This window comes from Rhinolophus ferrumequinum, chromosome 2, assembly GCF_004115265.2.
Source record: "Rhinolophus ferrumequinum isolate MPI-CBG mRhiFer1 chromosome 2, mRhiFer1_v1.p, whole genome shotgun sequence".
Taxonomy (NCBI): Eukaryota; Metazoa; Chordata; class Mammalia; order Chiroptera; family Rhinolophidae; genus Rhinolophus; species Rhinolophus ferrumequinum.
Genome location: NC_046285.1, coordinates 36253400 through 36267532, shown reverse-complemented (window position 1 = coordinate 36267532; position 14133 = coordinate 36253400). Strand labels below are relative to the sequence as shown.

The 14133-nt window shown below is 34.3% G+C and overlaps 1 protein-coding gene across 5 annotated transcripts in view; it reads right to left on the bottom strand.

Moving 5' to 3' along the window:
• The window catches only part of DZIP3 (DAZ interacting zinc finger protein 3), a 97688-nt gene that overhangs the window by 38997 nt on the left and 44558 nt on the right, over window positions 1-14133 (bottom strand). For 2 of the 5 annotated variants that reach the window (XM_033089610.1, XM_033089620.1), the window contains exons 12-15: window positions 13282-13334; window positions 4923-4999; window positions 2634-3251; window positions 497-529 (exon numbers count right to left, since the gene is read on the bottom strand). In XM_033089610.1, coding sequence (XP_032945501.1) covers window positions 497-529; window positions 2634-3251; window positions 4923-4999; window positions 13282-13334 — 781 coding nt within the window. The remainder of the gene's footprint in view (window positions 1-496; window positions 530-2633; window positions 3252-4922; window positions 5000-13281; window positions 13335-14133) is intronic. The other 3 variants (XM_033089625.1, XM_033089634.1, XM_033089644.1) reach the window with 3 other exon arrangements.

Below are 14133 nucleotides of genomic sequence, written 5' to 3'. Positions count from 1 at the left end.
AAGTATCATTTTACTCCAAACAAAACCCATGGTGTTGTTTGCTTAAACAAATTTTAACTGCACAATATGAATTACATTTAAAACAAAAGCACCAAAATGGAAATTTAAATTAGCAACTCGCCACCTGGCAAATAAGTATATAGCTTTAACAATTGATAGCTAACCAGATAAAAGGGCATAAGCTAAATAGTAGCATACATATGAGCAGGTGGAGCAAGCAGGTAGGCCTTTTTGCCTGTTAAAGTACCCTGTGTGCTAAAAAGTTAAAACACCACGCTTAGGTAAACCCTGGGGCACACGCATTGAGACCAAGGCAGAGTAAAAAGTCTCATACTAGGTTCAGCTGACCAGCAGTAATTTGACCATATGATTTTCCAAGCTCATAACAATTGCACTTTATCATATAGTTTATCTGACCAAGTAAGACTCTTATAGGAATCCCTTAGCTACCCCAAACTGAAATGTCACTTAGGCATTTTGTTTCTAACATACTTACGTTGACTGCCGGTTATTGACTGTAGAGCAATTCCTATGATACATAAAGAAAACATTTAGATGTGTAATTGCAAATGCAACCAACAAATATCTGACTGGGACTAGCCAAGAAAAGCCAGATTTTTACACTGCACCATGTAATTTTATAACTAACTGTAGAAATAATCAGCTTCACTCATGAATCCAGTATAAATAAGCATGGTCTTTAGATTTTAACATAAAGGTTATACACCCATGATTAGACAAAAAAAAGTAAACCTATTTTTGATTATTCTTAACAGATAATGCCTGGAATATAAGCACTTTAAACCAAGCAGTGAATTCCTATGATTTATAAAATCTAAGGTCCTGAAGTATTTAACAGCCAATTATGAACTTCCATTGAAAGTTTGAACCTTTTTTAGAAATATGAATTATCCTGATCAGCACTCCCTTCTCCTTGCCCAGGAATATTATATCAGGCTCTAGAGATTCAATGGTGAAGGAAAAAAGATAACCTTTATAGAGATTTAGTGGGGCAATGGGTATTAATCAAATAATCAGATACACAAATGAAAACTGCAACTGTAATAACTACTTGGAAAGAGATACAAAATGCTAGAAAAGCTTCTATTTAGGGACTTGACCAGTGAGCTCTTCAGACTACCTGAGTGAGAACTGCTTGAAATGCCTTGAATTTATTTAGTGCTCAAAGCACTTTCCCAAATACTACATTTATTCTAGCGAGTTTTTGTTATTTAAAATCTTAAGAGTGAATGTGAAAAAAAGCCTGTAATTTATAAGTCAAGGGTTCATGCCTGACTTTCTTATTTTATCAAACTCGGCATTCTCTTCTTTTATGCTCAAAGAAAACTCTTAAACGTTAAGCAGGAAAACACAGTGGTATCCAGAGCCTTAGTAAAATGAATGGGCTATGGGCCTAGCAATCATCTCTGAAGAAAATATGGACCAGTTCAACTATTACTAGAAACTTGGGACGTTGTACGTTTAAAGAGCATCAGTGTGGTCATCAGTTGCTCACTAGGACAACTACTGTAGTAACTTGGGATCAGGAAAAGTCAACTAGAACAGCACAACAAGGGTTTCAGTGATGCTGACATTCCTTCATCTCCACTTTCCACAATGACAGCTGAGAAACTATCCTGGAATGTGGGAGAGGAGGTCTGAAGTCTTTTCCATATCATCAATCCAGTGTCTGGGAACGGCTACTGCTCACTTTAAATACTTGTATAAATGCTTTCTAATTTTTAAAATCACCCACGGCTGCTGGATAGCTGCCGAACATTTAAACATCAAGATTCTGCGACAAGGAAGAGAAACATACACTCATGGTATCTAAAGGGGTATCCTTGAAACACAGTACCAGCATTTCATGGTTTTAGGTATCCTTAATTTTACAGAAGTGATAAACTCCTCTACTTAAAAATCTTCAACAATTCTTTTCTGAAAATACAAACTCAACATGGTAAGAGAAATCTTCTTGAATGTATTCTATGAATGTTCCCCTATTTTAATCTCTTTAAGGTCTACTACTTAATCTACTTTAAGGCCAAACTTTTTAGTTCCCTGCATTGTATTTTTGTTTCTATACCTTTGTTCTTGTTTCCTTCTGAAATATTCTTCTCCATCTTCTTCACTTGGCTAACTTTTACACGTGATTTAGGAATTCCTTAAATATTATATACTCCAGAAAGTTTGTTTTGAATTCTCTTAGGCTAGAATTGGCCACGGTATTCTGGAACATCTCTAGTACTGCCGTGTTATAAGACCTAGCTGAACAATCAGCTCTAATGCGTCTTTTGGAGCAAACATTAATATAAGACCAATATTTATTTTATTATATTAATTATATTATATTATGTTATATTATATTATATTATATTAAAGACCCGGTCTTATATTAGAGGTAAAATAAGACCAGGTCTTATATTAATGTTTGCTCCAAAAGATACATTAGAGATGATGGTCCCACTAGGTCTTATTTTCAGGGAAACACGGTATAATTTCTATTAGCTTATTGATGAGCCTATTTTTCTAAGAATGTGAGCTCTTCGAGTTTCCTGCCCTTAGCACTGTGTCTGGCACATAGCAGACACTCAGTGAAGGTTTCCTGGCTTAAGTAAATAATTATTTTGTACCTTGTTGATAGCAGGATAACATCCTCTGGATGATTTCTGGTACTGGTATGCCTAGGTAGATAGACAGCTGATGGTAATCAAGGGAGATATTCTCAATGGGATTCTCCTTCACTTTGTCAATATCCTCTTGCTTCATACCAAGGCGCAGAAGAGTATCTGAAACTTTTTTCCAAATTGAATTGAATTGTGATTCAGTGAGACCATTCATCAAAATCTCACTAAGGAGGATATCCCTGTATTTGCACAGCCTCAGGATGTCAGCAGATTTAGAGAGATCAGAAGATGGTGGTTCCATATTCCAGCCTTTTTTGGGTGCAGGGAATACATTCAAATGTTTTATGAGAGCTAATAGGAGGTATAAGTCAAACTGTTTGGACTGTGGTAGCTCCTTGTTTGGGGGATAAAGCAGATGCCATGCTCCACCCAAAGGGTGATTAGTCCAAAGATGGTTGTAGTAGGGTTCCAGAACATTCTTGTGAATAAGAAGCTCTTTTTTCAAAAGAGGGGGTGGCAGAGCCTCATCAAATATTTGCCGGACAATGTCAGTACCAGAAATAATAATTATATGAAGCAGATGATAGAAATAATTATAATCAAGTTTGAAGACAGGCATTTCATCTGAAAATGAATTTTGAGAAGTCAAAACATTCCACATTAATGCCCTTCTTCTATATGGTCTCCCATATTACATCCTAAGTTCCTATAGGGACTGCCCCAAAAGAATAAAGTACAGTAAAGTGCTTTGTCACTACCAGTGCTAAATAAGCATGCTGCTATTTGACTAGCTGTCAAAAAATCCAAACAAAAACAATATGTTCACAAGCAAAAGTAATCACAAAGACTAATCACCACAAAAGCCTTTCAACCCAGGGTTTTGTTCAAGTAAATGAGCTTTGGCAACCAAATGGCACAAACGTTTTAGGCCTTCAATTCTGAAGATTGTTAAGAATGGTAACTACCAGTGTTTAATTACACTGTACTTAGGCAATTATATTTTATCTTAATCACCACTACCCAACAGAACTTTCTGTGATGAAAATGTTTTAGATTTGCACTGTTCGCTAGCCATTGAACAATGGAAATGCTGTGTGTCTGACAAAGGAACTGAGTTTGAAATTTTATCTAATTTTGATTTAAATTTAAATAGCCACATATTACTAGTGGCTACCATAATAGACAACACAGAGCTATATCGAGGAACATAAAGGGATCTAATAATGCCTTGCTACACAAAGTGTAGGCCATGGACCAGCAGCATGAGCACCCACATGGGAGCCTGTAAGAAAAGAAGAATCCCAGACCCTACCCCGGAGCTACTGAATTAGTGTCTACATTTTAACAAAATCACCAGATGATTTAAATACATATTAAAGTTTGAGACACTCTTATCTAATGAACCTCATATCTTACCCTCTCAAAAAATAAATTAATGATTTAAGTGGCTATTTCATCATGAAATGGAACTGGCATGAGACTGAACTGTTGGTATTTTTCTGGTTTAGTAGCACTTCCAAAGGAGGGAAGTAGATTGAGATATATTAGAAAGTAGTAAGAGCGTGGTATATGATGGCATATTTGTTGTATGAATATAAAAATATGTGTTAATCATAAAATGCAGCTTTATTATTTTATCTTTCATGATTCCGTGTTTCAAGATAATTTTAAATTAATAGTCTTGCTTGATATACTTGACATACACTGTGGAGGCAAGCAAGATTACAAAGCAAATGACACAGGGAGTTTTTCCTGGGTTGCCAAATAAGGAGCTGGCTGGGATCAGGGACATCCATTCACCCCAGCAATAAGGACTGCCACCAACGTATTCTTCCATAGGACCAGAAGCCCTTAGGGTTTCCAAATGCTGAGCAGCTGGCATTTACTAGCACTAGCAGACTCCTAAACAGCTGGCACCTATGTTTAGACTACTTTGCCTTGAGCCCTAAATGTTCATTCCTCCCATTTTGCTCTATTAACAGGGAATGCAAGAAAGGGAGGTGGGATTAGCAGGGAATATCCACTTTAGCCCAACCTCATTGTGAAGTCACAGCTATGCAATAGACCTAGCAAACCTCTCTCTACATGATGCCAAGGTAATGTGAGACCTATTCTCTTCTGATCTTTCTGTCCATGAGTTCCAGCCTATACCAAGTCATGATTGCTAGTGTAACCCTAAGCCCAGTGAATGAAAAACACAAATAAACACATGGTTGTTAATGGCATGACCCTTTACAGTGTAAGTCAAACATTTTAACACACGTTTCAATAGCAGACATAAATATAAAATAATACCTTTTGTACTAAATTTTAAACTGATCTTCGGTCTTATATCAGTATCAGTTATTTTCAGAGACATCAATTTTTTATAACTGCAAGTGGAAAAAAATTGTTACAGTCAATACCAAAGTCAGTCAAAATTTCTGGTATCAGCATGGCTAAATAAGTGTGCATTTTCTTTTCCTCCTCCCTCTGGAAATAATTTAAAAGCAAACGAGAAAAATGTATGAACAAACAAAACACAGCAATGATGACAATTCCACACTGTCATTTTCATTGGAATTAACACACTGTCATTTTCATTGGAATTCAGAGGCAAGTAGAATTGTTAGAATTCATACAAAAAAACACAAAACAAAACAAAAAATGCCACACATAACTAGCTTATTTGCAAGCAGCAAAAAAGAAATCTCTGTATGGTAAAAAAAAAAAACCAACAAAAAAAAAACAGCAAAATCGGAACTTCTCCCAGGGCATTCCCCCACCACAGAAACTTCTTGCTATAGCTATTCCAAAAAAATGCAACTAATGTAATGACAAGTGATTTTAAAAAAAGAGACAAAGAAGAAACTGGCATAACATCAGTACAAGTAATTAGAAAACTATTCAGGGAATAAGTAGCAAAATTTGTTAAATACACTAAACAATAGGTAAATGTTGCCATAAACTTGCTAGTTGAAAAAACTTGCTTCTTGGATTTGAAATGAACTCTCCCACAGAAAACAAAACAAAATAAAACAAAAACTTGGACAAGAACACTAGAATGTAAGTTTAATGAGGACAGATTTTTTGGTGATTGTTATTTAACTGATTTAATCTCCAGTGCCACCATAACACTGTCAACCCCATAGGAAACATTTTAAACTTTAACAATATGAAGTATTAGAGAGGATACTGAATAAAAGGAATTCTTCTATACTGTTGGTGGGAGTGTAAACTGGTAAAACCACTGTGAAAAACAATTCAACAAAATCTAATAAAGCTGAAGGTATGCATAGGTGGCCTAGTCATTCTACTCCTAGGTATATATTCTGGAAAATTTTCTGTACATAAACCCCTGCAGATGTGCACAAGGATGTTCATCATAGTACTGTTGTCACAGCCTAAATTTGGACTTAACCCATATATCTACCAAAAGTAGAATATAATTAAAGTAATACTGTCATACAATAAAATTATAGCAATGAAATGAAAAACAATAGTAAATGTAACTTTTTAAATGTATATAAAGTTCAAAACAAAAAAAATGAAACTATACTTACAAGTAACAATATATTATGGGATTTATAAAACATAGAAGTAAAACATTACAATAATAGTACAAAAGATGGGAAGAAATGGAAATATATTACTGTATACTATATGTGATGTAGTATATTATTTGAAAATAGATTTCTACAAGTTAAAATTAGATATATCATAAGTCCTAGGGCAAACACACACAAAACAAAACAAAACAAAACAAAAAACCCAGAACTGATTGGGAAAACAGACAGCAACCAGGAAGATGGTAAATTGAAATCCAACCATATCAAGAATTACTACTACACATTTAAATGGAATAAATACCCCAATTTAAAGACAGACATTGTTAAGTTGAATATAAAAAAAGCAAGATCTATGCTGTCTATAATAAACTCTCTATATACAAAAACATATTGATTGAAGTAAATGGATGCAGAAACATATATACTACAAATGCTAATCAAAAGAAAATAATAGCTATATGATATATAATAGCTATATGAACATCAGACAAAAAAGGATTAAAACAGGGATACTATCAAGGATAATAAGGGACGTTACATAAGGATAAATGAGTCAAATCATCAAGAAAAAAAGATAGTAATCCTACATATCTATGTAGAAACTAGTAAACAAGCTTCAAAATATACAAATAGACAAAAAAGATAAAACATTGATATCAGACTTCAACATCTCCCTCTTAGCGACTGACAGAGTAAACAGATAATCAGTGTTGATATAGAATACTGAAAATACTAATAAACCAACATGTTGAATGTATAGAATACTCCACTAAACAAAAGTAGAACACAGATTCTTTTCAAATGCACATGAGACGCACATCAAAATAAACATTATTATGGGTCATAAAACAAATCTCCACAAATTTTAAGACTGTAATGCTAGAAAATATGTTATGTGACCACAAGGCAATTAAACCAGGATTTATATCTAGAAAGATAGTTGAAATATCCGTAATATTTCACAATTAAACAATACACACACGCACACACACACACATACACACACACACACACACACACACATCAGAAAACAATTCGAATTGAAAAATTTTAAAACAATGTACATATCAAAATGTATGAAGGAACACAGCAAAAGCAGTCCTTAAAGGGAAATCAGCTGGTAAAGAAGGAAGGTGTCAAATCAATCATGAAACTTTAATCTTAAAAAAATAGAAATAAGAAGAGCAAACTGAACCCAAAGCAAGCAGAAACAAACATATAACAAAGGTAAGAACAGAAATCAATAAAGTAAAAACTGAAAAATAATAGAGAAAATCAATGAAATAAAAAACTAATTCTTTAAAAAAGGCAACAAAATTATTAAACCTCTAAATGATCAAGAAAAAAAGAAAAAAGACATAAATTGCCAACATCAGGAATGAAAAAAGTGACATCACTACAGAATCTACAGACATTAAAGGGATCATATGGAATATTATGAATAACTTTATGCCAATAAATATAACTTGGATGAAACTGACAAATTTCTTGAAAAATACAAACCACTAAAGCTCAAGACAAAATAATCTTAATAGCCATATATACAGAGGGTGCCAAAAAAATGTAACACATTTTAAGAATGGAAAAAACTGTATGAAAATGACGCTGATGGTAACCACGTAACCACTTTGAGCACCTCTTGTAATTGCAGAAGTCAAACGTGACTTGTATTCATCGTTTGTTATCGGTATATATTGAGTATTACAATTTTAATGCAGTGTTTTCCTTTCTTAAAATGTGTATATATTCTTTATGGCGCCTTCTTCATTTTAAAGAAATTTAATTAGTACTTTTTAATTAGTACTTAAACCCACAACAAAAATTCTAGTTCCAAATGGCTTCTCTGATGAATGTTTAAAACATTTATAAAAGAGACAGGACCAATTCTCAGCAACTCTTTGACCAAACAGAAGTAGAAACATTTTCAAACTCATTTTAGGAGGCCAGCATTACCCTGATAAACCAGCAAACCCAGAGAAAGACAGTACAAAAAGAAAACCGCGAATCAATTTCCCTTAGGAACATAGGGCAGAAATCTTTATTAGAAAATTGAATCCAGTTATAAAGATTCTCTTCTTGACCAAACTCTAGTCAGGCTCCTCTGAGCTCTTTTTCAGCTAGGCCCCACCCTTGTTCACGCCCTCAAGAGCTCAAATTTAGCAAGAATCACCCAAGCCAGCAACCTCATCTAATAGCAGAGAACAGCCAACAGTCTATCCGATTGCGAAGTGCAGCCTGTAGCCCTACCTGATCTCAGATCACAGCCTGAGACCCCATTTGACCAGGAAGCCTGGCTTGTGCCCCACCTGAACATGAAAGCTAACGGTGGTACCATCGGTCAGGGAGTACAGCCTGAAGCCCATTTGACCAGAAGCAATTGCGGACTATGGCCTGCAGCCCTGCCCAATCACAGAATCCAACCAGTGCCAATGCTCTGTCAAGGATCAAAGTCTGTAAACCTTCCTCACCAGAGGTGATTGCAGAGCATAACTGGTGGCCCTACCTAACTGTGGAACATAGCCACCAGCCCCACCTGACCATGGTGCCCACCCAGCAGCCCCTTGAACATGGAGCCCAGCCAATGCCCCATCCAACCATAAAGCCCAGCCAGTAGGACCCCACCCTCATCCAACCATAAAGTCCAGCCAGTAGGACCCCACAGAGCACAGGCTGTGGCTTCACATAACTAAAGAATGCAATAGGAAGTTCCACCTGTCTATAGACAGTACCAGCTAACTCATCCAGTACCCCAAGCTGAGCTGACTGGTGAAGGTCTTTCCCTGCCCAAACAAACCTGTAAAGTTTGCAAGAAGAGACCATACACTCAAATGTGCAGATACCAATGAATAGATACAAAAGTCATGAAGAACCAAGTAGCACGACACCACCAAAAGAAACTAAAAGACCTCCAATAAGTTACCCTAAAGAAATGGAGATATGAACTATCTAACAAAGAATTTAGAACAACCTTCTTAAAGAAGTTTAGTGAACTACAAGAACACACAGACAACTAAATGAAATTGGGAAAACAATGCATGAACAAAATAAGAAGTTCAACAAAGAAATAGAAATCATTAAAAACGAAATTAAAAAAACCCCAGAAATCCTAGTGCTGAAGAATCACTGACTAAAATGAAGAATTCAACAGAAAGTTTCAATAATAAACTCAACCAGAACTCAAAGGCAGATCATTTGAAATTACCTAGTCAGAGGAGCAAAAAGAACAAAGAATGAAAAAGAGTGAGGAAAACTCACAGACTTATGGGACAACAACAAAAGAAACAATATATGCATATGGGAATCCCAGAAAGAGAAGAAAAAGAGAAAGTGATAGAACGGCTATTTAAAAAAATAAAGTCCTTTTACAAAACTAGGGGAGAGAAATGAACATCCAGATTCATGAAGCTCAAAGGACTGCAAAAAAGACTACATCGAGACACATTATAATTAAATTGACAAAAGACAAAACTTTGAAAACAGCATGAGAAAAGCAGCATTACCTTTACATTGGACTTGGCACCAGTTTTTTGGATTTCACACCAAAAGCACAAGCAACAAAAGCAAAAATAAACAAGTAGGACTACAGCAAACTAATGATACACCATATGCAAAATAACCGAAAATGGATTATAAATCTAAATGTAAAACCTGAAACTATAAAAATTGCTAGAGACAATACAGGAGAAAAATCTTTGTGATTTTTGACTTAGGTAAATTTTCTTAAATAGAATAAAAAAAGGATAAAACATAAAACAAATAACTGATAAATTAGACTTAAAATTAATAATTTCTGCTTTTTGAAAGATACGTTTTACAAAATAAAAAGACAAGACACAGACTGGAATAAAATATTTTTAAAATATGTATTAGATAAAGAATTTGTATCCAGAATATATAAAGATACTTTTCAACTCAAATATAAGACAAACAATCCAATTAAAACAATGAAAAATATTTAAACAGATAATTCACCAAAGAAGATATACAGGTAGCACATAAAAACATGAAAAGATATTCAACTACGTTAGTCATATAGCAAGTGCAAATTAAAACCATAATAAGATACCATTACAAATCTATTAACACGAATTAAATTTTTAAAATTGACAATACCAAGTGCTGGAGAGGATGCAGAGAAACTAGAATTCTCCTATACTACTGGCGAGAATGATAAAATGTACAGCGATTTTGCGAACCGTTTGGCAGTCTCTTATTAAATACATACCATATAATTCAGCAATCCTGCTTCTAGGAATTTACCCAAAAGAAATAAAAGCATATGCTTCACAAAGAGTAATACATCACTATTTATAGCAGCTTTATTTATAATGGCCAAAAAACCAGAAACAACTCAAGTGTCATCAGCTGTTGAATGAATAAATAAGTTATGGTACATCTATATAATGGAAGACTACTCAGCAACAAACAAAAATGAACTACTGTAACATGGATGGATCTCAAAGGCATTATACTAAGCAAAAAAAATCCAGATACAAAAGGCTATCCTATTATTATATACAGCACAATCAAGGGAAAGCATCAAGGTTTTTTCAGGATTATCAGGACAAAAATCCTATCAGTGGTTACCAGGGTTTGGAGGCTGGGGGAGGGGAATGACTATAAAAATTGTTTTGGAGGAACCTTTTGGGATAATGGAAATATTCTGCATCTTGATCATAGTAGTAGTTACCCAACTGTTACACAAAGAAATTCATTTAAATGTATATTTTTAAAGAGTAAATTTTAGTGTATATAAACTACAGCTTGAAAAACTTGACCTCTAAAAAACTTCAGCGTCTAAAAATGCATTTATAATTAGTACATTTATAAAGAATAGTAAGGAAATGGTTCCTGCGAAGGTCAGGATAACAGTTACCTAGGGAGAAGAGAAGCTGGGGGAGAGTGGCGGCAAACTTCTCTTTGTTGACTTGGGTGGGGCCACAAGAGTTTTCTCTATAATTATTTATTAAATTCTGCATTTATATATTGTGAGCTTTTGTTTATGTATGTTTTTAAAATAATAAAGCATTTTAAAATATAAAAAGATAACCAAACATTTTGTCATTCATTCATAAAACCCCACGAAGTAGCTCTTCCACTTTTGGTAATAATATCCAGTTACCAGAGGAATCTCCCACAGAAAACAATTATACAACTTAGGAAACTTAGAAAAAGCAATTCCCTGAAGGGACTGGAGTGTGGAAGGAACAAATCCACTCTGATGGGGGTGGTTATGCACTCAGAGGAAAGCACTATATAAAATAAGGTTGCAAATTCATCAATATTAGAGCTTTTAGCCTGGGGCTAAATATAGCCTGGTAGAAAACAAAGGTCTCTGTGGCTGAAGGAACTAGAAAATTGATGCCAGGTAACCATGGTTGCTGAAGAGAGGTGCGGAATTCCAGAAGGGAAAGAGTCAGAAGAGATGCCCAAATTCTTTCTAGCCCAATCTCTGGCTGCCACACATATGTAGAATAGACTCAAAGCAGCCCAGCTAAGGCAAAAGATCTGAATTGAGACAGGAACCACCACCCAAAAAAAGAGCTCACAGTTCATATCTAACCAAGTTAACTGCCTATCAAAACAAAAGTAACATACCCATTGCAAACAATGGAATTCATAACCTCTACATCTGTCCTGTATTTATTCAGTACCTACTATATACCAGGTATTATGCTATGTACTGGTATTATAGTAGGAAACAAAATAAAGTTCTTGCTCTCAGAGTGGTTATAGTTAAATGATGATAGCCAAAAAATATAATAAAACTTAGTAAATATTTTTGTTTTTGTTTTTTTAATTAAAGTTTATTGGGGTGACAATTGTTAGTAAAGTAAATGTTTTAAAGAGAAGAAGTAGAGGGAATACATGATAGAAACACCTAATCTAATGTAAGGAAGGCTTTGCGAAGCTTTAACCAGGCAAAGCCAAAGGAGTAGAATAGTCTAGGGGGTAAAATGACCTGGAGGTAAAATGGACAGCACAATTAAGAACTAAAAGAAGCCTAACATAGTTGGTACATATATAGTAAGAAAAGAGTGACAAGAGATGACACTAGTGAAGTTAGCAGGGCCAGAAATGACTTCAGAGCCAAGTTAGGAGTCTGAACTTAAGAGTAATAAGAAGCCTCTGAAAGATTTTCAAGCAGAAAGTGATAGATTTCAATTTTCATTTTAGAAAAGTGCTCTTGATCGCTATGTAAACAACAGACTGGAGAAAGGTAAGGCTAGGGACAGAAAGACCAGTTTTTGAGCTGTTTCAGAATTCCAAGTGAGAAATAATAACGTCATTTACTTTAGTGGAGGTGCAGAGGCAAAAGTAAAGAGGCATTTACAGTGTATTTAAAAAGTCGAATTGAGTGGGCTTAAAAAATGTTACAGAGCAGTGCTGGGAAGAAAGATTGTAAATCCAGTTGCAGACATGCTGAACTATAGATCTTTTTGAAAAATAAAAGTGGAGATATTCAGCATGCAGGTAGATACATGTAGATTTTAGTAGTGAGATCGATGCTAGAGTTAAAGATTTGCCTTTCATTAACTCCTAAGGGAAACCTAATGCCTTAGATATCGGTGCAATGTCCCTGGTAGATTGAAAAATGGTAAGACATTCATACTTTAAACAGAAGAAAAGAGAATTGATGGGTTAGGAGAAATTTTTATAATGAAATTTCTAATTTCAATAGCAACACTCTACACCTCTATGAATTCCCAGCTTATACTATATATTCCTTTGCAATAAAGTTTTGTCATCTAAGCAACAGGATGATTCAGATAAGCTTAGAGGCCTGAATGAGTTTTAAAAGTTAGGAAAAAGTTTTTATATCGTAACTTAATTTGAATAACTTTAACAAAAATATGTTTGGTTTTCAGGAAAAGATTATTTTCACACTTAGAGGAAAAGTATTAACAAAATTTCTCCTTTCCCGCTTTAGAATTTAAATGTTATAAAATGGAAAGAGAGATAAATGTCGATTAAATACAATTTTTTTTCACAAAATACTACCTTTAAATTTAATGGTGCTCCAACAAATGACAAAACACAGAAGAAGCAACTGAAAAATATATACATGCTCAGTAAAAAAGGAGAATATTTTATTTCAAGCTTACCTTGCTCCTAAATTTTCAATGGTTATATATTCATCCTTTCTCACAACTTCAAACTGCAAGTGATGGAAAAAAATAGCCCTAAAGCAGTTCAATTTTCAAAATTCTTTAATGTTACTTCTTAGCCTTAATGTTTGTAAAAACACAATGAGAATGAAGCTATATCGAATATAAAATGAATAAAACAGAAGTAACAAGGAGAGCCATAAACAATCCTAATCAAGCAACAAACTAGAATTGATCTTAAAAAGCAGTTCTACTTTATATCACTGTAGGATTTAAATGCCAAGTTTGAAATACAAAGAGTGTAACTAAAGATAAAGAAAGAAATAATATATATTTCTATTTATAATTTTGGTCTATTTCCTTATAAAATGGAAATTCAACAAGCTATTCATTAATTGAAAAAATGGATACCATTTGAGTGCATTTTATGTAACAAGCACTACATGTGATTTCCACAGATACTTTCATAGGAAAATACTTACAGACTAAAAAAGGTTCAGAAATTCCAAAAGTATTTTTAACCTTCACTGGCATAGAATTAGATTATCATCCTTGGTTCATGACAGATTTTTCTCCTTGGTAGAGCTATGGACTGCTTTGTGTCTCTCTCTCTCTCTCTCTCTCTGCATGTGCGTGTGCGTATGCGCACACGTACCTGCAAGCACTCGCTAAAGTGTCTTTATTTTTTTTTTAATTTTCCTATTTTTAAGGACTACTTAAATACTATTTTGGAGAAATCAAAGCAATAGAAAGGTGAGAGAGTTTAGTCACCATCAAGGAGAATTAGGCTAGAATACTATTATGATTCCTAAATGTGTTTGAAGTTGAAAATACCATTCCAGTGAAAGA